The sequence below is a fragment of the Oncorhynchus nerka genome, linkage group LG3, assembly GCF_034236695.1.
Source record: "Oncorhynchus nerka isolate Pitt River linkage group LG3, Oner_Uvic_2.0, whole genome shotgun sequence".
NCBI lineage: Eukaryota > Metazoa > Chordata > Actinopteri > Salmoniformes > Salmonidae > Oncorhynchus > Oncorhynchus nerka.
In genome coordinates, this window is record NC_088398.1 from 55143087 (window position 1) to 55168059 (window position 24973).

Sequence of the window (24973 nt, forward strand, 5' to 3'; positions counted from 1 at the left end):
CCCTGATGATTTAGCATCGGGCCTTTTTGAAGTGTTAATTTCCCTTTCCCACTATCCTCTCAGATGTCACGTGCGTGTCGTCTGAATCATCCTGCCAAGATGGGAGCTGTATCACCGGCTCAGCCTGGTGTAACCAGGTCATTGACTGTGCTGATGCCTCAGATGAAAAGAACTGCAGTAAGTTAAGCCTTGTCAAGGTGTGGTGTGTGATGATCCAAAAAAGTGTTAGTTTGCAAACATGGTAGCCTGCTATCACCATTGATGGATCACTTGGGTTCAGTCATCCAGCATAATCCAGACTATATTTACAGTCTTATTACACAGGTAAAAGAGCAACTTAATGTACAGTGTTAACTTGACTTTATCTGTTTATACCTTATCCATCCAAAGTGTTAGCGACTGTTTGCGGATTTGTAGTAGCTAATGTTTAGCTAGCTAATGTTTTTGTGTAGACCACACAGACTGCTCTGACTTCTACAAACTGGGGGTAAAAGAGAGAGTCTTCATTAGCTGTAACTCCACCTCACTGTGTATCCACCCCTCCTGGATCTGTGATGGAGCCAACGACTGTGGAGATTACGCAGATGAGACCAACTGCCAGGGTGAGTCTCTCCTCTTCTCTCCTCTCGTCACGTCACGTCTCCTCTCATCACCTCTCTTGTCTCGTGTCCTCTCCTCTCTTCTCATCTCTCCTCCTCTCTCCTCTCGTCACGTCACGTCTCCTCTCATCACCTCTCTTGTCTCGTGTCCTCTCCTCTCTTCTCATCTCTCCTCCCCTCTCTCCTCTCGTCACGTCACATCTCCTCTCATCACCTCTCTTGTCTCGTGTCCTCTCCTCTCTTCTCATCTCTCCTCCTCTCTCCTCTCGTCACGTCACGTCTCCTCTCATCACCTCTCTTGTCTCGTGTCCTCTCCTCTCTTCTCATCTCTCCTCCTCTCTCCTCTCGTCACGTCACGTCTCCTCTCATCACCTCTCTTGTCTCGTGTCCTCTCCTCTCTTCTCATCTCTCCTCCTCTCTCCATGCTCTCTGCTTAGGGAAGACAGATTGAGGAAGTCCGCTTCAATTAGAGAAGAGTTAGAGAAAATCATAAAACATAAATATGATTTCCTGAAGTGATTAGGCGAGACAGAATTAGGGATTCGCAGAGAGCTTAGGGAAAAGATAATGACCTGAATCATTACTGAATCACCACTGAATCACAGCTAACACCCAGATGACTATTCCCTTCCATTGTTGTCTGCCCTAGTTTCCCATGGGCAGAAATGTGAAGAGGGCCATTTCGCCTGCCCAAGCGGTAACTGCATCTCCAGTGTGTGGCTGTGTGATGGACAGAAGGACTGTGAGGACGGGGCAGATGAATTTCAGTGTGGTAAGGCTTTGCTATGTTGATGGTCCATTACATTACAAAGAGTTTCTAAGACAGCTTGTCTGAATGACTTAAAGACAGCTATTGAAGCCACAAATCCAGTGTATTAATATGGACAGAAAGACTGTGCTGACTTGGCCGATGAAGTTTAGTTCAGTAAGGGCTTGCTATGTTTATAAGACCATGTAGGCAGCGACATTACATTCCACTACAAAGAGACCATTTATTATTGGGCTTGTCTGAGTGACTTCTAGACAACCACAGGAAGCCACAAATCCAGTGTTAGTCATGACAAATCAGTAATGATTAGAGTTAATTGTACAGTACGTCACAGAGCCATGTCTCTTCGACACATTCTATTGTGCATCCTCATTGTGTGTTTAATTGCATTTCCAAGCTGTCTGCTAACCTACTGGGTGTTGTAGAGAGAGTTTATCTCCAGCCTCGATATTCAAATATAGCCACTTAAAAAGGACACAGTGTGTTTTTCTTTCCTGGCTTTGAATTAGCATATTCTACCTTTGTGCGTAACTATTAATTCATTAGCCATCAGTCGTTATGAGTTGTTATCAGAGATGGAAACATGTGCGTTCACTGAAAAGTGACTGATATCTGAAAGGATCACATGGAATGTTCCTTTCAACATGGAACCCTTTTACCAACTCTCACCAGGGAAGACAAGAACACTTCTAGCCCACCTCTATGATCATCTTTAATGAATGCATAACTTCCCATGACAAAGTAAAGGACTTTCCAATTAGATAGCTAGAGCATAACTGAGTCATGGTCTGGGTAAATATGCTATCAAACCAATTACTTATTCATGTACACCAAACATGTCATTGCTTCTGTCATCAAAGTGAAGAAAAAGGATCTTCCAAGAGGGTTTGAGTGCCACTGAGGTGTTAATACATATGCTCAACTCACCTCTGTCAGAGTTAGGCTTCAGATTAATAAATGCACTGAACTACTGAGGAATTCATTCATTTTGATACAATGGCCCACACAAATACCACTGTCATATGTGTTAACTGTCTTCAAGAGTAAGATCATGCTTGTTTGTTGAAGTGAAATAAATTACAGTAAATTGTCTAAATCAAGGGAAGAATACGGTTTGGTAATCGTATTTAATGAATTACATGTTAACTGGGTGACTCATAGGATACCATTTCATCTAACATGATTCTGTGTACCATCAAAGGAGTGAAGAACATGTTCCCATTCATTTAGTTAAGTGCTTCATTATTGTTTGAATTTATTTGGTATCGAGAATCAAAAATGTACCGTAGCTCCTTTCAAAGCTGAGCAGAATGATGCTGCTGTCTGAATGGCATTCCGTCTGTTAGATGTTTAGATTTGGCATTCCCAGGACAAATCAAAGATATTCCAATTTCGCTAAGTTAATTACCATATAAAAAGCCAATGATATTGATAAATTACTGTAAAGGAAAACAGTTTGAAGAAAATGTCATTTTCACTGGTAATCCAAAATCTCACAACTGATTAGATGAAATACTTATCATTGTAAAACGTCTGATGAGCTTTCCCAGTACAGTGAAATACCATGGAAGCCTAAGATATGAAATATTAGCATCTCTTCTAAACTGAATGGACATTTGCGAGACTGAGAGAGACAGAGGCACTGGATCTAGGCCCCCAAGAAGGGTGGTTCTGTGAAGTTAAATGCCCCGATATGAAGATATTTGTTCCTATCTGTATCTCCATCTGTGATTATCCTGTTCAACAGTATAAGACTTATTTTTGATTTACAGCATGTAAATCAGTGTGACCTTGATAGGAAAAGCATATATGATCTATGAATAGACACCAGACATGGGTTCATGACATGCATATATACTTATTTTCAAATAATGTGGCAAATCAGCAACTTATTTCAAAATACATTATTTAATATACCTCTAGGACCGAACGGACCTAGGTTCAAATGCATGGAGTATTGAAATAATTGTATTTTTCTGTGTATTTTAGTATTTTCAAATACATGCCAATACTTTCCAAGTGTATTTCCAAATACATCGCAATATTCAACTACTTGTCTTTTCAAAGAATTTGTGTGCAATTTGTATGTTACGAATTTGTTACACACTTGTTACGATTTTGTTCTGGATAAATGACTAAAATGTCATTATTTCAGTAGGGAGTACATTCTCAAATCATAGACCCTTTTGGCAATATTTGTTATTCTTCACATTTTTGCATTATGCAAACCTCCAGCCATTTGATTTAGAAAATAAAAACATAAATGTAAATGGGGTTTTTTCTTTTCACATTTGTAACCAGTCGGCTCTCCTTAAAACCCCTACAGATGTTTTATACTAAAAACTGAAGAAGAGAAAGCACAACGTCTTCTAATTGGCTCCAAGGCCAATAACCCTCTCTGAAAATAGAAAGGCTAAGGGGCAAATGAGAAAAGTGTGCTTTGATTGAAAAGAACTAGGCGACTTCTACTACAGTGTGTTGTTTTTTTCTTTTTTTTCTTTCACTTAAGCATTTAGATTTATGGTGTTGGGAATGTGCTGTTTCTCCCCTAGACTCCTCTTGCCTGTGGAACCAGTTTGCCTGCTCTAAGAACAAGTGCATCGCCAAGCAGTGGTTGTGTGATGGAGAGAACGACTGTGAGGACGGACTGGATGAGAGTGTGCAGATCTGTGGTAAGTACCCACGGTCATGTGGCAATACTTTGGGTGAAGGCAACATGTATCTCAAACATGCGGTTTGAGACCAGTCTTACAACCTGATTGCAACATTGTAGAACATTGTTTTGAGACCAGTTGTAGACCTTTGAGTTTTAGACTAGGCTATTAGAATTATGCACAGAAATGAAATTAAAGAGATTAAAAATACTTTGACGACGTGGTGAGGGAAAATTGATTTTTCATCATTATGGCCAAGAGGCAGAGCAATTTCACGGCATAAATGAGATGTTACAATAATTAATTTCTCCATAAACAGAAATAATCATACAACAATAAATAGAAAATGTTTGCTGGGAACAGTGGTATAATTGGATTGTAATAGAAATGTCAAGGCAATATTAATGAAATAGCCCTAAATCTTTCCCTACACTATTGCAATCGAAAGAAAGAAAGTACATTTTAACCAGACAAGCATTATTGAGCAAATGTACTTCAGTTTATTTTCACAGAATGAGGATTTTCATTAATTGCTTTGTATTGTCTCTGAGGCCACATAAAACGTAACAGATCTTATACGATATAGGCCTATGCTTGAATGTAAGTGGCAAGAAGGGAATGGATATTATAATATATCCATTCTACTTTTTAACTCACCGTTGTCTTAGGATATAGTTCAGCTTAGTACATTATGCAGTTTGCTTGACCTTTCCCCTCTTTCCCCCTATTTGCCCCCTCAGGTTTGGTGACGTGTGCTCCAGGGTTATTCAGCTGCCCTGGGTCCTATGCCTGTGTCCCCAAACACTGGCTCTGTGACGGGGAGAGAGACTGTCCTGATGGCAGTGACGAACTGGCTGCAGCTGGTTGTGGTAAGTTTGCAATGGCCCCCCATATACATTTTAGATAGAGCCACAGACAACACTATCTTTACTATCTGTTAGATGACAACAAAAGATCACTCCATGTCAATGTTGATTGGGTAACATTGACATTGTTTTCCCTATTACTATGTACTATAGCTACACAGTAATAACTGTAGTAAAAGCATAGTAGTTAAATGGGTAATTGTGTGTAATTACATGTTAATAAGGTTGTAGCACAATCAGTTATTACACAATTGGAACAAGGAATGTGTAATTACACATCCACTTGCTGAAGGTTTTTCCACATGTTTAATTACTGATGTCATTACATATATACTTGTTCCACTATGTAAGTAACGTTTTGTAATAACCATGTTAATAACTCAACCCAAAATCTGTCCTTGTTACATGTAACTACAAGGTGCCAATACCATCAAATCCACATGTAATACCAGGATTAATAAATAGGCTAGGACCTGGTAACACCATTTTGTATACATCTGGCCCTTCTTTGGACACTGTGCTAACAAACCTCCAAACGAGCTTCAACGCCATACAACACTCCTTCCATGGCCTCCAACTGCTTTTAAATGCTAGTAAAACTAAATGCATGCTCTTCAACCAATTGCTGACCGCACCCTCCCACCAAACTAGCATCACTGCTCTGGACGGTTCTGACCTGGAATATGTGGACAACTACAAATACCTAGGTGTCTAGTTAGACTGTAAACTCTCCTTCCAGACTCACATTAAATCTAGAATCGGCTTCCTATTTCGCAACAAAGCCACCTTTACTCATGCCGCCAAACATACCCTCGTAAAACTGACTATCCTACCGATCCTTTACTTCGGCGATGTCATTTACAAAATAGCCCCCAACACTCAGCAAACTGGATGTGGTCTATCACAGTGCCATCCGCTTTATCACCAAAGGCCCATATACTACCCACCACTGCAACCTATATGCTCTCGTTGGCTGGCCCTCACTACATATCCGTCGCCAAACCCACTGGCTCCAGGTCATCTATAAGTCTTTGCTAGGTAATTCCCCACCTTATCTCAGCTCACTGGTCACCATAGCAACACCCACCCGTAGCACGCGCTCCAGCAGGTACAGTTGAAGTCGGAAGTTTACATACACTTAGGTTGGAGTCATTAAAACTCGTTTTTCAACCACTCAACAAATTTCTTGTTAACAAACTATAGTTTTGGCAAGTCGATTAGGACATCTACTTTGTGCATGACACAAGTAATTTTTCCAACAATTGTTTATAGATTATTTCACTTATAATTCACTGTATCACAATTCCAGTGGGTCAGAAGTTTACATACACTAAGTTGACTGTGCCTTTAAACAGCTTGGAAAATTCCAGAAAATGATGCCATGGCTTTAGAAGCTTCTGCTAGGCTAATTGACATAATTTGAGTCAATTGGAGGTGTACCTGTGGATGTATTTCAAGGCCTACCTTCAACCTCAGTGCCTCTTTGCTTGACATCATGGGAAAATCAAACAAAATCAGCCAAGACCTCAGAAATAAAATTGTAGACCTCCACAAGTCTGGTTCATCCTTGGGAGCAATTTCCAAATGCCTAAAGGTACCATGTTCATCGGTACAAACAATAGTACGCAAATATAAATGCCACGGGACCACGCAGCCGTCATACCGCTCAGAAAGGAGATGCGTTCTGTCTCCTAGAGATTAACGTACTTTGGTGTGAAAAGTGCAAATCAATCCCAGAACAACAGCAAAGAACCTTGTGAAGATGCTGGAGGAAACCGGTACAAAATTATCCATATCCACAGTAAAATGAGTCCTATATTGACATAACCTGAAAGGCTGCTCAGCAAGGAAGAAACCACCGCTCCAAAACTGCCATAAAAAAGCCAGACTACGGTTTGCAATTGCACATGGTGACAAAGATTGTACTTTTTGGAGAAATGTCCTCTGGTCTGATGAAACAAAAATAGAACTGTTTGGCCATAATGACCATTGTTATGTTTGGAGGAAAAAAGGGGAGGCTTGCAAGCATACTTCCAAAGTTATGGCAAAATGGCTTAAGGACAACAAAGTCAACGTATTAGAGTGGCCATCACAAAGCCCTGACCTCAATCCTATAGAAAATTTGTGGGCAGAACTGAAAAAGCGTGTCCGAGCAAGGAAGCCTACAAACCTGACTCAGTTACACCAGCTCTGTCAGGAGGAATTGGCCAAAATTCAGCCAATTTATTGTGGAAAGCTTGTGGAAGGCTACCCGAAATGTTTGACCCAAGTTAAACAATTTAAAGGCAATGCTACCAAATACTAATTGAGTGTATGTAAACTTCTGACCCACTGAGAATGTGATGAAAGAAATCAAATCTGAAATAAATCATTCTCTCTACTATTATTCTGACATTTCACATTCTTAAAATAAAGTGGTGATCCTAACTGACCTAAGACAGGGAATTTTTACTAGAATTAGATATCAGGAATTGTGAAAAACTGAGTTTAAATGTATTTGGCTAAGGTGTATGTAAACTTCCGACTTCAACTTTATATTGCACTGGTCATCCCCAAAGCCAATAGTTAATTTGCCCGCCTTTCCTTCCAGTTCTCTGCTGCCAATGACTGGAACGAATTGCAAAAATCTCTGAAGCTGGAGTCTTATATCTCCCTCTCTAACTTTCTGCATCAGCTGTCAGAGCAGCTTACCGATCACTGTACCTGTACACAACCAATCTGTAAATAGCACACCCATATTATTACTTACCCTTTTACTCTTTTTTGCACCCCAGTATCTCTACTTGCACATCATCATCTGCATATCTATCATTCCAGTATTAATGCTAAATTGTAATTATTTTCGCCTCAATTGCCTGTTTATTGCATACCTGCCTCTCTTCTACATATGCACACACTGTACATAGATCTTTCTATTTTTCTTTTCTTTTGTGTTATTGACTGTACGTTTGTTTATGTGAAACTCTGTGTTGTTGTTTTTGTCGCACCGCTTTGCTTTATCTTGGCCAGGTCGCAGTTGTAAATGAGAACTTGTTCTCAACTGGCCTACCTGGTTAAATAAAGGTGAAATAAAATACAATAAAAAAAAATTACAAAATTGTAACAAGACACACCGTGTCATTAGCTGCTGGTCATTTTCAATGAGTTTATTTCTATTGTTACAATCTCTGTTTGAAGCTGGTGTACTAAACCGAAAGTAAAAGATGCAAAAATGAAAGTAAAGACCGGGAAGCATAGAAATTGCGCACATATTTTAGACTTACTTTCAATGAGAATGACAGATATGTAACTCACATTTCTATGTGCATTTGGTGTGGTTGCCCAAAAAGTTACATATTGCAGCTTTAATGTAAAGTGAAGTGACATTTTTTTAAATGAATTTGTAGTTACAATGTAACAACCTTTGCAAACAACAGGCTAACCAGGAGACAATAAGGAGACAGGAGAACATTTTTCAGTTGGACTTATCTTTAATGGATTTGACAAACCATTCAAATTCAATTCCCCATATCAGAATCAATGGAAGAACTATTTTAGTTAGCTTTACCACTCTGTGTTAGTATGTTTTACTAACTAGGATTTCCACATTATTCACTAAAGGAGAGTGTGAGAGGTCAGTGTGATGTCACTACCTGGTGTTCCTCTGGCGTCTTGTTTTCCTTCTTTTGCATGTGCAAACATACAATGTCAGTCACTAAATAGTGGACAAAAAAGGTTAACAAAATGTTTAATGAGTTTTTGTTTTTTAGGATTTTGGAGAAGTTAGAGTTCACCAGTAATAAAATGAAAATGATACGAAAATACCTCTTCCACCTCCACCCCACTTCCTCCAGTGCTGACTCCATATTGTTGAGCATATGCATTGTGATCCCACATCTCTAGAGTGATGTTGACTCATAATGTAACTCTTCAACATTGTTTCTCACCCCACCCCCAGCACCCAACAACACATGTGATGACAACTCCTTCCGTTGCCACAACAAAGCCTGCATCCCCCTGCGTTTTGTCTGTGATCATGACGATGACTGTGGGGATGGATCTGACGAGTCACTTGAATGTGGCAAGTAGATTTGTTGCTTTCTCTTCATTACCACAGAGTAATAACTGAGTAATAACATTGTATTACATTATAACAGAGTTAAAACTCATTAAGACCTTACTGTAACAGAAAATTAGTTGGAAGTAGAATGCTTTTACAGTAACTCGGAACTGCGATGATGTGTTGGCCTGTGTGAGTGTCAGTTAGTGAGGCTGCAGCGCTCTCTTTGTATCTCTATCTCTGCAGAGTACCGGTCCTGTGGACCTGAGGAGTTTCGCTGTGGGGACGGCCGCTGCCTGCTGAGTGCTCAGTGGGAGTGTGACGGCTACCCGGACTGTCCTGACGGATCTGACGAGCTGCCCCTGAACCTCAAATGCCTGGCTGCAGGTAATGTAGTCTACTGCTGTTAGTACTTTCTGACTGCAGCTGGTATAGTCTACTGCTGTTAGTACTTTCTGGCTGCAGCTGGTATAGTCTACTGCTGTTAGTACTTTCTGGCTGCAGCTGGTATAGTCTACTGCTGTTAGTACTTTCTGGCTGCAGCTGGTATAGTCTACTGCTGTTAGTACTTTCTGGCTGCAGCTGGTATAGTCTACTGCTGTTTGCTTAGATACAGGTACTGTCTGCTGCTGTTTGGTTCTCTCTACAGTACCAATCTATCCATTACTGTCAGCAGTCTAACTAATAGAAGATAGAAACCAAAGACTGTATGAAGACTGTACGAGTAAAACTTTCCAAATAGCATTCATCTTGAATAAAGTTAATCTGATTTACCAAAATGCAGTACAAAAAATAACTATCGGAAATACTTTTTGCTTCGCCATTGAGTTATAAATTACCTTCCAGGGAGTCTGTGCAACGGTTCATTCTTCATGTGTTCCAATGGACGCTGCATCTCTGAAGGAGTCTGTGTGACAAGAAAGACGACTGTGGAGACAGGTCCGATGAGAAGAACTGCAACGTGAACGAGTGTCTGAATCGCAGAGTCAGTGGCTGTACACAGAACTGTCAGGAACTTCCTGTTGGATACAAGGTAGGAATCATCACGCTCGGGCCTTGATACACGCTCGGGCCAGTATACTCAGAATCAAAGTCAAGGTTAGTTTTCCTTTCCTCAGGTTTTATAAGTTCTTGATATCCAATCCTTAGTTCTGTCAGAGACAGCTTGATAGGTGGACAGCTGTAACACGCTGGAGGGTTTGCAGGTATTACCAATAATAATGTAGCCAAAACAATAGAAACGTTTTAAATAAGTACAGAACCTGAGTTTAATCAAGGAAACGGTATTGTTTCTGAAATATTTTGCATGCAGAAGACTGTAACACAGCACTGGTAAAGTGCCAACATTATTATCTCCTTATTTTCATGATTTAAATGATTGATTATGTTGTGCCTGAGACTATATTAGGCTTACCCACACAAGCTAAAAACACACAAACACAGTCAAGCAAGCACAGTCAATCCATCACAGAGTAAGGTTATACACACAGTACGGTAGGATCCTATCATCATATTGTATACACATCTATGCTATGGATACAAGTGATGAAATATGAGTAAATGGTTTTGGGAAGGCTTCCGTGCCAGCTGTCCAGGAGTGTGTTTGTTTGCTGGTCAAAGAGAAAGGCTGTGTCTCAAATGACACCCTATTCCCTAGTGTACTTCTTTTTACCAAAGTCCAATGTGCCCTAGCTAGGGAATATGGTGCCATTTGAGCCACAGCCAGAGAGGACAGTTCTGCTGAGTGTTCTGAGGGGTGACTGTGCTATTCTGCTGTCTGGCCTGGATCCAGGGCACGGTCGTCGCTCCGGGGTGACCCCACAGCCATCAGAGATGTCAGAATAACACACTCTGACCCTCACTCTGGGTTCTCCCCTTGCCCCCTCCTTGCCCCCCTCTTGCCCCCTCCTTGCCCCCTGCTCTCTGCATTACAAAGTGACCAACAAGGATAGAGTAAAAAAGTGTTCCCTGACCTGGCTGTCTAGAGACTGAAGCATAACAGAGCTGGATGACCAGAGAGCACATCAACAGAGACCCCTAACTCATCCATCTAGCCTGAACAGATATATCAGCAGAAAGGCCTGGAAGGTTAGAACTGTAGATCAGAGAGGAATTTAAGCAGTGGCCAGTAACAACTGATACAGTTATTTTGGGCTGGATTTGCTGAATGGCAGCCGTTTTAATTTATTTCGTATTGTTCTTCTGCCATGACATGTATGTCATCATACTGATGCCAGTGTTTTTTATTGGTCTTGTGTTATTTTGTGAGTAGATGTACTGGCAAATTGAGAAGTTAGATTTGAGTGAGTGTTGTTACAATTTAAATTTGGAGCTGAATGTCCCTCTGTCTCTGCAAAGAATTTACTGTATCAACCAGCTGCTGCAATATCTTGAGTAAATAGACTACAATTTGTTCAATTTGTCTAGACTAAAATATGCTCCATTACTTCTCTGTTTGTGTGATGATCAGTGCAAGTGTTGGCCTGGATTCCGGCTGAAGGATGACGGGAAAACGTGTGTGGACGTTGATGAATGTTCCTCCAGCCTGCCCTGCAGCCAGCGTTGCATCAACACCTATGGATCCTTCAAGTGTCTGTGTGTGGACGGCTACGAAGCCCTGGAGCGCAGCCCCAACACCTGTAAGGCTCTCTCAGGTAAGGATATTCACGTCTTGGTAATTAGCTTGTAGTGTATTAACCTGCTGTCCGTCAGAATGGTTCTCTAGTGATGTACAGTATTTCACAAGAGCTGTTCTAAAGGATGTTTACCTATTTTCAGAAATGCCAAGCGTAGTACTGTAGAATCCCAGTACTGTACTGCAGTCTGATGGAATGGTTCCAGTGACACATTGGATTCCAGTGTTTTTTGTTTTTGTTTACCTTATTCTAAAGGACATTTGTTTGTTCTCTTCCTTTCAGTGGAGGAACCGTTTCTCATACTAGCAGATCATCATGAAATCAGGAAACTGAGTGTGGATGGATCAAACTACACCATTTTGAAACAGGTAAGAGGAAACCATATATCTACAAGATAATATAGAAAACATATATCTACAAGATAATATAGAAAACATATATCTACAAGATAATATAGAAAACATATATCTTCACAAGTGAAAGTATTTGTTTTAACCTGATGCCAAAATATGCATACGGATCTTAGTCTGTCTGTCACTCTGTTTTGAAAAGATAAGACCGTCTCAGGGTAAAATGACAGAAACCAGAAGATCAAGTGCACACAATTAGATCTGTAACCATATCTGGTTTGCATATATGTATCCCTGTCAGTAAGATTACCTTGCTACTACCCTGCCATGTTGCATTTAGTTAAGATTTTACATTTGAGTTAGTTAGCAGATGCTTTTATCCAGAGAAACTTACAATTAGTGCATTCATAGTTGTCCTTGTCTTGTGTTTCACATGTCTCTGATTCATCTGCTGACTTAGACTGTTAATGAGAGAGAGGGGGAGAGAGGGGGGGAGAGAGAGAGAGAGCGATTAAAACCGGATCATGAAATGGAACCGTGAAACCTTAATGGTGCAACAATTAAGATCCGTATAGTGACACATCTGTTATAACAAGTGGCCCACAATACTGGCCCGTTGAAAACACCCTCATTTAGCCCTATTAATACTCTCTGCCTGCAAAGTGAGTCATTATGTAAATCAGTTAAATGTAGTCTATTTAGTGTCTTCTTTGTACTGACACTTTTTTGTATATCATTGCCTAGCAGGTAGCCTAGCGGTTAAGAAAGTTGGGCCAGTAACTGAAAGGTCGCTGGTTCAAATCCCAGAGTCAACTAGGTGAATAATCTGCCGATGTGCCCTTGAGCGATTAGAACTTAACTCTAACTGCTCTGGATGAAAGAATCTGCTAATTTACTAAGATGGAAACTGATAAATGTATGGTATATTGCATTTAATGTCTTTGTACAAAATACTGACACCTTTTCATGGATCACTGCCTAAGCTAATTGAATCATGTACGGTATCTATTCTGTATTTTATTTATATTAATTTCAAAGTGCTCCAGGTTACTTAGATACAGGTATAGTTATTTGGAGAGATAATGGACTTTCTTACAGCAAAATGTTCACTATGACTACAGTACTTCTCATTCCTATTTCATAGGAAATATCAGAAGCATTTTTAGCAGGGATATACGTGGGGTCGAGGTTGCCTAGCCTGACCTTGTTATGAAGAGGAGATGATAGTTGAGATGTTGTGTCAGAAAAGCCACAGCTGCTTGCTTCTTACAGAGAGAGCTCTGTATTACAGTATATACCCTGTGTACCATCTACGTTTAGGCATTACATTACATCATTTTGTCATTCTCCAGCTTGTCAACCTTCCAATTTCAATGTGATTCTTCACTCGCCCTCCCTGTGGGGGAGTCGACCTGCTCGTGTTGATTGACAGTGGGAAATAGTGTTAGTGAGGTCCCTACGGAGAATCTATTTCAATCACGGTTAGGCCTCATCACCACTGTCATGTTAGCCACTTGAATCCCAGGTTCATTTTATGAATCACACACTCTGAGAATAGAGTTTAACCTGGGGGAATTCTATAGGGGCCTATTGAGAATCATCTCTTCCTCCTGACTCTGTTGAGTGGCCTGGCTGGCTTCAGCAGCAATCATTCACTTTAATCACTATGTTAGCATTAATGGAAGCTGAAGTGGGGGGGATCTGCATATGACCATCTCTACTAAGTAGCGCTGCTGCATTACCGTCTGGCTGACACTCCACTGACCTCGTGTCAGTGTATCAAACCATTACATGTTCAATTTAAGTCATGCCACTAATGATTTTATGTAAATCTGAGATGATGATCCAATCAGCATGTTACAGTTATTAACCCTTTTCATCAGATGGAATGTATCTGGACTTAATCACACTACAAATGCAGTTGAGTCATCTTACCATATCCATACTTTTCATACAATTAGGCCTACAATATACGTTATTATGCCTGATGATAGCCCTACATACAATAGGCCTACTTTGGACCTCTGTCTTTCTCCCCTTTTGTATTATTAAATGTAAGAGATTGAGTCCACCCATATGCAGTCCTTTCCTCCAATGAGCTGTTTGGCCTTAAGAGCTGCTCTGTCTGAGAGAGAGAGAGGAAAGAGAGGGCTCCCCTAGAGAGGTCCCTAAGGATACTGGCGCAGGCTGTCTTTGAGGGTGTTGATGATCTGATGAAGATGTCTGGTACAGCCTGTCAGATTCTCCGACACCTTATCATGGCACCTGCCGTGCTGCCCAGCAGAGGAGGTGCAATTGTTAAGGGAGTGTTTCCTATCTGACTGACAGGGGGTCTTCTGAACATGACAGCAAGAGATGTACCTCACTCTTATGTCTTTGATAGGATAGGGCTTCTCTTGGTAGTGCTTCAGTTTTCACTGGGTTTAAGAAAATAGCTGAAGGCAGTCACTGCATTTCGCAGGAGACTCATGCATGCTTTTATTACAAGCAGGCTCGACTACTGTAATGCTCTCCTGTCTGGTCTACCCAAGAAGGCTATTGGTCAACTGCAAAACATACAGAATGCTGCAGCACGGATACTGACCAAGATCAGACGGAGAGCACACAGTACACAGGTTTTAAAGTCTCTGCACTGGCTGCATGTGAGTTTTAGAATTCATGTTAAGATTATTTTATTGTTTTTTAAATCAAGACACGATTTTGCACCCCAATACATGTCAGAAATGCTTTTAAGTTATGTAACCAGTAGGTCCCTCAGGTCATCTGGCACTGCCCTCTTAACTATCCCAAAGCCTAGGAACAAGAGGCATGGAGAGGCAGTCTTTAGATGTTATGCCCCTAGCCTCTAGAATAGCCTGTCAGAGAACCTGAAGGGGACCTTAACTGTGGACATATTTTAAAGAGATCTTAAAACACATTTCTAGCATTGCTTTTCCTTACGGTGATTTTTAGTTGTTTACTTAGTTTCATTGTTTTGTATTTTATCTTGTTTTTTGTGAAGTAAATATTTCAGAATTTATGTTCTTTGCTCATTTTCCTGTCCAACAGCGTCACCGTGTGACCCAACTGAACTATATTCTACAGGTTAGCTAGACTCCTATCCCCAAGCGTGTGTGTCATATTTCATTACTCCCAGTCAAACAGATCAAGAAATATAAACATGTGCCCATTATAGCGCCACTGTGTGGTTGATCACAATGTCCTTGCATTGGTTTAGTCTTTACATTGTTTTGGAACATGTGTCTCAAGTTGTTACAATATGAATATCTTGTGTGTGATTTATATGCATTTATGTGCCAGACCACAACCAGGTGAATGTTTATTGATAGAGTAGAGACCATGTTGTGTGAGATGCTAGCTTGTAAAATATTGCATTGAGAGACCTTGGGCAAATTATGCTGTATATGAAGTTTTGTGCAGATCAGTCACTCGGTGCCAGCAGAGTAACGTTTTAAGTGTTTTTTTCCCCACAAAATTCTAAATGCCGTCTTTGAGGCAAATGTGTTCCTTAGTAGAGATGAGTAGAGAGACCTATGTACCTATTTGACTCTAGGTCAAATGGGGCATGCCGTTGCATGAGAGTGTGTGATTCATGGGCCTTTACCATCATGCCAATTTGCACCCTCCTAGGCCATCTCACAGCAATTTGTATATTTCACCAAATCTTTGGAGAACCGGAATAATGAACATCAACAAATACAGTAGGGTGTCAACCAGCTTCGCTGCTTGAAACCCTAGCTAAATCTAAATGTGTTGACCGGCCTGTATGTGTGGATTACTTACGTTTGTGAATCATCCACTTCCAGAGTCTCACTGAAGAATATGCCCTCACTTACAGTATACACATAATGCTTTCGGGAAAGTATTCACACCCTTTGACTTTTTTAACATTTTCTTATGTTACAGCCTTATTCTAAAATAGATTCAATCGTTTTTTCCCCCCCTCAATCTACACACAAGAAAACTATAATGACAAAGCAAAAACAGGTTTTTAGAAAATGTTGTTAAATGCATAATTGTTTTTTTTTACTGAAATATCACATTTACATATTGTAAGTATTTAGACCCTTAACTCAGTACTTTGTTGAAGCACCTTTGGCAGCGATTATAGCCTTGAGTCATCTTGGGTATGACGCTACAAGCTTGGCACATCTCTATTTAGGGAGTTTCTCCCATTCTTCTTTGCAGATTCTCTCAAGCTCTGTTGGGTTGGATGGGGAGCGTTGCTGCTCAGCTATTTTCTGGTCTCTCCAGAGATGTTTGATTGGGTTCAAATCCAGGCCACTCAAGGACATTCAGAGACTTGTCCCGAAGCCACTACTGCGTTGTCTTGGCTGTGTGCTTAGTGTCGTTGTCCTGTTGGAAGGTGAACTTTCGCCCCAGTCTGAGCGCTCTGGAGCAGGTTTTAATCAAGGGTCTCTCTGTACTTTGCTCTGTTCATCTTTCCCTCGATCCTGACTAGTCTCCCAGTCCCTGCCGCTGAAAAACATCCCCACAGCATGATGCTGTCACCACGATGCTTCACCATAGGGATGGTGCCATGTTTCCTCCAGACGTGACGCTTGGCATTCAGGCCAAAGTGTTCAATCTTGGTTTCATCAGAGCAGAGAATCTTGTTTCTTATGGTCTGAGAGTCCTTTAGGTGCCTTTTGGCAAACTCCAAGTGGTCTGTCATGTGCTTTTTCCTGAGGAGTGGCATCCGTCTGGCCACTCTACCATAAATACCTGATTGGTGGAGTGCTGCAGAGATGGTTGTCCTTCTGGTAGGTACTCCCATATCCACAGAAGAACTCTGGAGTGACCATCAGGTTCCTGGTCACCTCCCTAACCAAGGCCCTTCTCCGCCGATTGCTCAACTTCTTGCTCCTAACTTCTTCCATTTAAGAATGATGGAGGCCATTTCCCAGATCTGTGCCTCGACACAATCCTGTCTCAGAATTCTAGAACAATTCCTTCAACCTCATGGCTTAGTTTTTGCACTGACATGCACTGTCAACTGTGGGAGCTTTTTTAGACAGGTGTGTGCCCTTCAAAATCATGTCCAATCAATTGAATTTATCACAGGTGTACTCCAATCAAGTTGTGGAAACATCTCAAAGATGATAAATGGAAACAGGATGCATCTGAGCTCAATTTCGAGTCTCATAGCAAAGGGTCTGAATATTTATGTAAATAAAGTATTTCTGTTTTTTTTAAATTATACATTTGCAAAAATGTTGTTTTTTTTAAACTGTTTTCGCTTTGCCATTATGGCGTGTTGTGTGTACATTGAGGATTTTTTAAATTTAATCATTTTAGAATAAGGCTGTAACATAACATGTGGGGAAAAAATCAAGGCATCTGAATACTTTCCGAATGCACTCTAGTTTCTTACTGTTCTTTGCATTACTGAAGCAATTTCATGATGAAGTACCACTTAATCACAGCTTTTACTTACTCTTTCTTCTGCTTTTAAATCTTGCTTATATTCTGAATTACACTCAATTGCAATTCACAAATCTATTTAACTTGTGAAAAGAGTGCTTCAGGTAGCATTTACCCCTTATGTACAATTTTGTGTAGCTTCTTGTATATGTAGATTTGGTTCATGGGGGAATTGTTCATGTCTGACTATTTACTGTTTGTTTCCTGCATATGTTTCTATGTGGCTTGTATATGTAATGTCTGAACTGCATTAAGATTTTCCTTTTTTAGGACAATAAATGTCAATTGAATCTAATAATTTCTCTCTTGTATCTACAGGGCCTGAACAATATCATCCACATAGACTTTGACTACAAGAAGGAGTTCATCTACTGGATAGACTCTTCCAGACCCAGTGGACGGAGGATCAACAGAATGAGACTCAATGGGAGTGACCTTAAGGTACTGCTGCTAGGGGGTTCGTCAATGCCCCTGAATTGCCCCTACCATATGCTACCTACCTTATGCCATTTTACCCCTGAGAGCTTGCTCCCATGCTCCATGCCCCATTTCCCTCTCACCATCCTCTCATGCCCAGCTGGCTTCTTTTATGTAGATGAGGATCATCCTGCAGTGCACACTGCGGTGTGAATGAACTTTGTTCACTCTTCAGTTTTGTCCCAATGGTACCCTATACCTTATATAGTACACTGGTCAAAATGATGGGCCCTGGTCAAAAGTACTGCACGATAAAAGGAATAGAGTGTCATTTGTGATGCATCATTCAATGGATTTAGAGGTTGTAAATGTCATTGCTCCCAGTTGATAATTGATTCATTTCATCCTGTTTATAGGCAGGCATCATAATGGACTTGTATCATTCACTGAGACAGTAAACAGTGAGGGAACACTGTAATCAATGCCTATTAACAATACAACAATTAGCTGAACGCAACAGGTCTGTAACATAACAGCTTTTCTCTGGCTTAATCATGGAGGTCCGTTCAGGTCATGGGATTGGAGCCCAGAACACGCAGACGTCACAGGAACACCTGGTGGCTGCCCCGTCGCTCCCCGTTCTCTCAACTCATTAGAATTAGTGTGTGGGGGGCAGGAGGCTCATTCAGCTCAATTACACCCAGTCTGTGTGCCAAATGATACTCTTGTTCCCTATGTAGTACATTACTTTTGATCAGGACTGATAGGGCTCTGGTCAAAAGGGTGCCATTTTGGATACTGACCCAGTAGTCCTTGTTTTCCACACTGTCAACACCACCATGCCAGCCTGCCACAGCTCAGAACCAGCTAAAGGGTTTGCGATAGATCTGTAGTTTTAGCATGGGGGTTCATTAAGAGAACAGTGACTAATGTGGTTAATAGTCTAGCAATAGCCTAACAATATGACTTATTTTATGGCAAAGACAGGGAGAAGGCAAAGCTGGGGATTTGTGCTTATGTACTACAAGGCAAGTTAATCCCCGTTAAATGAAGAGCATATGTTTCTTCTCTTTTCAGGCATGGAAAATTGTGATTTTTTATTTTTTTAGATATAACAGTACAACATTTAGACTTACAGGAAAGGATGAGGGTTTTTCTACGTATATTAATGTTTTTTCTTTGGCATTGTTTGACAATGCAATTTAGACAATTATGTTATAAATAGACCCCTGGGTTATAGGTAATGTTATAACTAACCATAACCTAACATCTTAATTAAGAAGTAGTTACATCCGTTGCTATGGGGTAATGATGTTGGGGACAATACAGGATGAATCCCAATAATTGTTTGCCAAAATAATAATTACTTGCCAAATATGTAATTATCCTAGTTATAGGTAACAATACTTCGTATGAACTGCCTCCATTATTACACATATTATTTGTTAATTGTGGAAATAAATTAAGATATGCAAGATTTTTTGTTATATATACAGTACCAGTCAAAAGTTTAGCAGAGACTTAAATAAGAGTGAGGTCATTTTTGATTATGTCATCCAATTAAGTCAGTTAAGAACATAACCTATTTACAATGCCAATTGTGCGCCGCCCTATGGGACTCCCAATCACGGCAGGATGTGATGCTGCCTGAATTCAAACCAGGGACTGCAGTGACGCCTCTTGCACTGAGATGCAGTGCCGTAGACCACTGCACCACTCGGAGCCCAATAGCTGGCAGCTTCATTAAATAGTACCCGCAAAACACCAGTCTCAATGTCAACAGTGAAGAGGCGACTCCGGGATGCTGGCCTTCTAGGCAGAGTTGCAAAGAAGAAGCCATATCTCAGACTGGCCAATAAAAATAAAAGATTAAGATGGGCAAAAGAACACAGGCACTGGACATAAGAGCATCCCGGAGTCACCTCTTATCGTTGAGACTGGTGTTTTGCAGGTACTATTTAATGAAGCTGCCTGTTGAGGACTTGTGAGGTGTCTGTTTCTCAAACTAGACACTCTAATGTACTTGTCCTCTTGCTCAGTTGTGCACCGGGGCCTCCCACTCTTTCTATTCTGGTTAGAGCCAGTTTGCGCTGTTCTGTGAAGGGAGTAGTACACAGCATTGTACGAGATCTTTAGTTTCTTGGCAATTTCTCGCATGGAATAGGCTTCATTTCGCAGAACAAGAATAGAAAGCTCTTTGTTTCTGGCCATTTTGAGCTTGTAATCGAACCCACAAATGCCAATGCTCCAGATACTCACCTAGTCTAAAGAAGGCTAGTTTTCTAATGATCAATTAGCCTTTTAAAATGATAAACTTGGATTAGCTAACAACGTGCCATTGGAACACAGGAGTGATGGTTGCTGATAATGGGCCTCTGTACGCCTATGTAGATATTTCATTTTTCTTTTTAAATCTGCTGTTTCCAGCTACAATAGTCATTTACAACATTGATGGGATGGCATATCGCTGCAGAATGCTGTGGTAGCCCTGCTGTTTAAGTGTGACTTGAATTCTAAGTAAATCACACAGTGTCACCAGCAAAGCACCCCCACACCATCACAACTCCTCCTCCATGCTTCACGGTGGGAACCACACATTCAGATATCATCCATCCACCTACTCTGTGTCTCACAAAGACACGGTGGCTGAAACCAAAAATCTCAAATTTGTATTCATCAGACCAAAAAACAGATTTCCACCGGTCCAATGTCTTCTTATTGGTGTCCTTTAGGAGTGGTTTCTTTGCAGCTAATCGACCATGAATGTGACATGGTGATGTGGACCCTGGATCAGAGAAGAGACCAGACGAGGAGTCAGTGGTTAAGGATAAACATAATACTTTACTCGCAGGATCACAGTACACTTAAAAAACCACAAACACTAAAACTCGAAAACTCACTCAGGAAACGACCGCACACGGCAAATAATTCAAGCTCCTGCAAAGGACAACAGAAAACACACTCTTTTAACAGAAATCATAATGAGTAAATAGGACACACCTGAGTTTTGTCATGTCTCTGCTGCCCTCTGGTGACCGGTGGAACCATGACAATGAAGGGCTGATTCACGCAGTCTCCTCTGAACAGTTGATTTTGAAATGTCCCTTATTTGAACTCTGTGAAGCATTTCAATTTCTGAGGCTGGTAACTGTAATGAACTTATCCTCTGCAGCAGAGGTAACTCTGAGTCTTCCTTTCCTGTGGTAGTCCTCATGAGAGCCAGTTTCTTTCATAGCGCTTGATGGTTTTTGCAACTGCACTTGAAGAAACTTAAACGTTTTTGAAATTTTCCTCATTGACTGACCTTCATGTCTTAAAGTAATGATGGACTGTTGTTTCTCTTTGCTTATTTGAGCTGTTCTTGCCATAATATGGACTTGGTCTTTTACCAAAATAGAGCTATCTTCTGTATACCACCCCTATATTGTCACAACAACACTGATTGGATGAAACGCATTAAGAAGGAAAGAAATTCCACAAATTAACTTTTAACGAGGCACACCTTTTAATTTATATGCATTCCAGGTGACTACCTCATGAAGCTGGTTGAGAGAATGCCAAGAGTGTGCAAACCTGTCATCAAGGCTAAGGGTGGCTACTTTGATTTGTTTTAACACTTTTTTTGTTACTACATGATTCCATTTGTGTAATTTCATAGTTTTGATGTCTTCACTATTATTCTGCAATGTAGAAAATAGCAAAACATAAATAAAAACCCTTGAATGAGTAGGTGTGTCCAAACTTGACTGGTACTGTATACATTTTTTAATAACTTTTTACAATTGAGGTGAGGGTGTTGGAAATGCTTTTGTCAGTTTATCTGCTTCTGTTGTGTGGGATGGGTCCCAATATCCCAAAGACCCTAAGATAGAGGTGGACAGGGATGGTCTGCCAGACAATCCAACTTTGGATGGAGAGAGGTTTTATCGGGTGGAATAGTGGAGAACAATTGGAGGTTTACTCAGTAGCAATGCAAATACTATGGTACCGCTACAGTATATGGACACTCAATCATTATGGTAATTTGTTATGGTAAGTTTACAAACATATATTATGATAAATATAATTAACACTTGTATCTCATTATGGTAAATGGTGAAATACGTATAGCCAGTTGTAATTGTACAATTTTAGATTAGGTTTTGTGGAATAAGGTTTGAGGTGGGCAAAATATACTTCTTCCATGGTTAAAGAAACTCAAAAGGGGTGATGACATTAATTAACAATAATTTTGATCCAAATTAGCCAATTGTACAAACAGATCTGCAAGGTAGATTGATTATTTTAAATATGTTATTGGACCATAAACAGATTTGTACATTTAATCGAAGCCTATTGCCTGACAGCTTAATTTTAACCAGGACAAAATCATTTATAGCTTTTTCCAATATAATATACCGTTTTTACAGCAGATCCCCTTATTGTGTTGGAAACTTTTAAATGTGCTATGCAATTCAATACTGATCTTTTAAAAGGTCAAAATAATTCATATTAACAAAGGAAATAGAGGGACCAATAGAGGGATCAACAGTACAGTGGATAGCAATAAAAACTGTACAATAGAGGCATAGAATACGTTAGAGGAAAAACTAAAAGAAATGGAGGAACTTATTTAAAAAAGATTCATATATTATTAAAAAAAATATAGCAAACTACATGGACTATAGGGAAAAGTGCATCAAATTCCTTTTTAATATTCAACATAGAAATTCTACCAAAAATAATTTTGGGGATGAATTTCTTGATGCAATTAAAGCTGTAAGTCGGGGAAAACTCCAGGGCTTGATGGCATACCAGTTAAGGTACATCAAACTGTTGTTTAATGTACTCAGAGGACCGGTATTAGCATGTTTTAACCACTCCTATAATAATTGTAGATTATCAGATCATCAACAAGGTCTGATTTCATTATTACTGAAACAGGACACAAGTAGTAAATATAAAGATCCAGCCCATTTAAAGAAATGGAGGCCCTTTACACTTCAGTGTTGTGATGCAAAATGCATAGCGCATAGTAGTAAACAGGTATTGTCGGATATTATTCATCCTAATCAGACAGGTTTTTTACATGGACAATACATTGGAGATAAAATAAGGACAAGTACTGGAAACAATAGAACAATATGAAAAATCTGGGAAACCAGACCTGATATTCATAGCTGACTTTGAAAAGGCTTTTGAATAAGTATGACTGGAATTGATATATGAATGCCTGGAATATTTACATGTTGGGGAATCTCTGATACAATGGGTTAAAGTTGTGTATCCTTACCCCAGGTGTAAAATAGTAAATAATGGCTACTTCTCAGAAAGTATTAAACTGTTAAGAGAAGTAAAACAAGGTTGTCCACTATCGGCATATCTATTTATTATGGCCAACGATATGTTAGCTATTAAAATCAAATCCAACAATAATATTAAGGAGCTAGAAATTCCAGGGCTTAAAAAGAAAGGCATCATGGTACGCTGATGATTCATGTTTTCTTTTAAATCCACAATTTGGATCCCTCCACAGCCTCATAGAAGATCTAGATAATGTTTCCAACCTCTCTGGATTACAACCAAATTGTGATGTGTACTATACACAGGCAGTGGCAGTACAGGTAGATGAGGAAAAGGAGGTAGCCGGCAGCAGCAAGTCGAGACACAAATTAGTTTGGACAAAGATGACAGCTAGCAGTGATCAACTAGCCAGCTAGCCAACAGTGGCTTTTATTTCACATGTCACAAATAAACCAACTTGTACATGATTTAATTTGCCCTAAGTTTCTACACACTGGACTGAAAATCACTATAGACCCCACCAACCAAGGATTCTGTAATTCTGTCATGATAGAATGTGCACACTGTGAAGGTGATTGTGATGCATTTAGGAGGAGTGTTTACACTTCCTCCAGGCTGCAGGAATGCTCAAGGGGAGATGTGGCATTTGACATAAATGTGAGGATGGTTCTTCTAGCCCACGAACTTGGACTCGGTTATGCTGTACTTAAGAACATAAGCAAAGTTCTAGGGATTTCTTCCTTGCATCTCAGCTCATATCAGATACATAACAGGAGAGTGACAGGTAAATAAAAGGGGAGAGTCGCACATTATTGTCAGGTGACAGGTAAATAAAAGGGGAGAGTAGCACATTATTGTCAGGTGACTTGCTGTGTACAGATTTCCTTGCTCCAGCAAATGTATTCAAAGTGAATAAACAGAGTAATAGGAAAACATAACTATACAATGAGACTGTCGCATAGGCCTACAGTGTCATAGGGCTGTAGCCTACTGTGATTACTGAGAAATTAGCTTTACATTAAGTAAATACATATTGATATGCTAATATTTACATAGGGTAACATGCTGACATTTAGTAATGCAGTTATGACTAATGTCGACAGACGTCATAATACATACTTTAGTTGCAGAGACGCAGAGAGGGCCACAGTCAATGGAGAGTGCTACAAAGATAATTAGAAGAGCATATGCAGATATAGACCCAGACATAGCAGATTTGCTGATTTGCCATCATAGACAGTCATGTTTCCTTTGATGGCACAAGAGAGGATTCACTTCCAACTACGGGATAGGTGTATGCATAGACATTGTAACAGGTCTAGTGATAGACTATGAGGTGTTGTCTTCATACTGCCATGCATGTGTGATGAAAAGGAAAAGTGGAATTAGTGAGGAGGAGTTCAGGGAATGGAAGGATTCACATGTAGATGACTGCTCAAAACGTCTCAGGTTCGAGCAAAGCAATGGAGCAGGAAGCAGCTAAACGCATGTGGGCCAGATCAGTCAGTCGCCACCACGTTCGTAACATCCAGATTCTCTCAGATGGTGACAGTACTGCATACAAGACAGATGTCAAATTAGATCCCTACCCAGGCATTGAGATAGGGAAACTAGAATGCATCAATAATGCCCACAAGAAGATGGGAACAGCGCTTCGTAAACTTAGTTCAGAGAAACACCTCGGTGGGAGAGGTGTAGGGAAACTCACTGCACAAAAGTGTAAGAGTCTATAAAACTATTACAGGGGTGAGATTCTTTATTACCAAGGTGATGGAGAGGGCATGAAGAATGCTATCTGGGCTGGTCTTGTCCATTCCATGTCAACAGACAAAATCCCTATTCGCGGTAGATGCTCATCATCTTGGTGCTGGTACCAGCGAACCCCAGAAATGGTGAAGATCCACCCAGTCACAAAAACCATGGAGGCCATACTTTT

The 24973-nt window shown here is 40.3% G+C and overlaps 1 protein-coding gene across 1 annotated transcript in view; it reads left to right on the plus strand.

Annotated features, from left to right (window-relative positions):
• lrp1bb (low density lipoprotein receptor-related protein 1Bb) overlaps positions 1 to 24973 on the plus strand; it is a 103263-nt gene that overhangs the window by 23680 nt on the left and 54610 nt on the right. The window contains 11 exon segments of the mRNA XM_065005692.1: positions 64 to 177; positions 453 to 602; positions 1249 to 1371; positions 3921 to 4040; positions 4763 to 4891; positions 8826 to 8952; positions 9778 to 9827; positions 9830 to 9960; positions 11398 to 11581; positions 11846 to 11931; positions 17656 to 17778. Of these exon segments, the coding sequence (XP_064861764.1) occupies positions 64 to 177; positions 453 to 602; positions 1249 to 1371; positions 3921 to 4040; positions 4763 to 4891; positions 8826 to 8952; positions 9778 to 9827; positions 9830 to 9960; positions 11398 to 11581; positions 11846 to 11931; positions 17656 to 17778 (1337 nt within the window).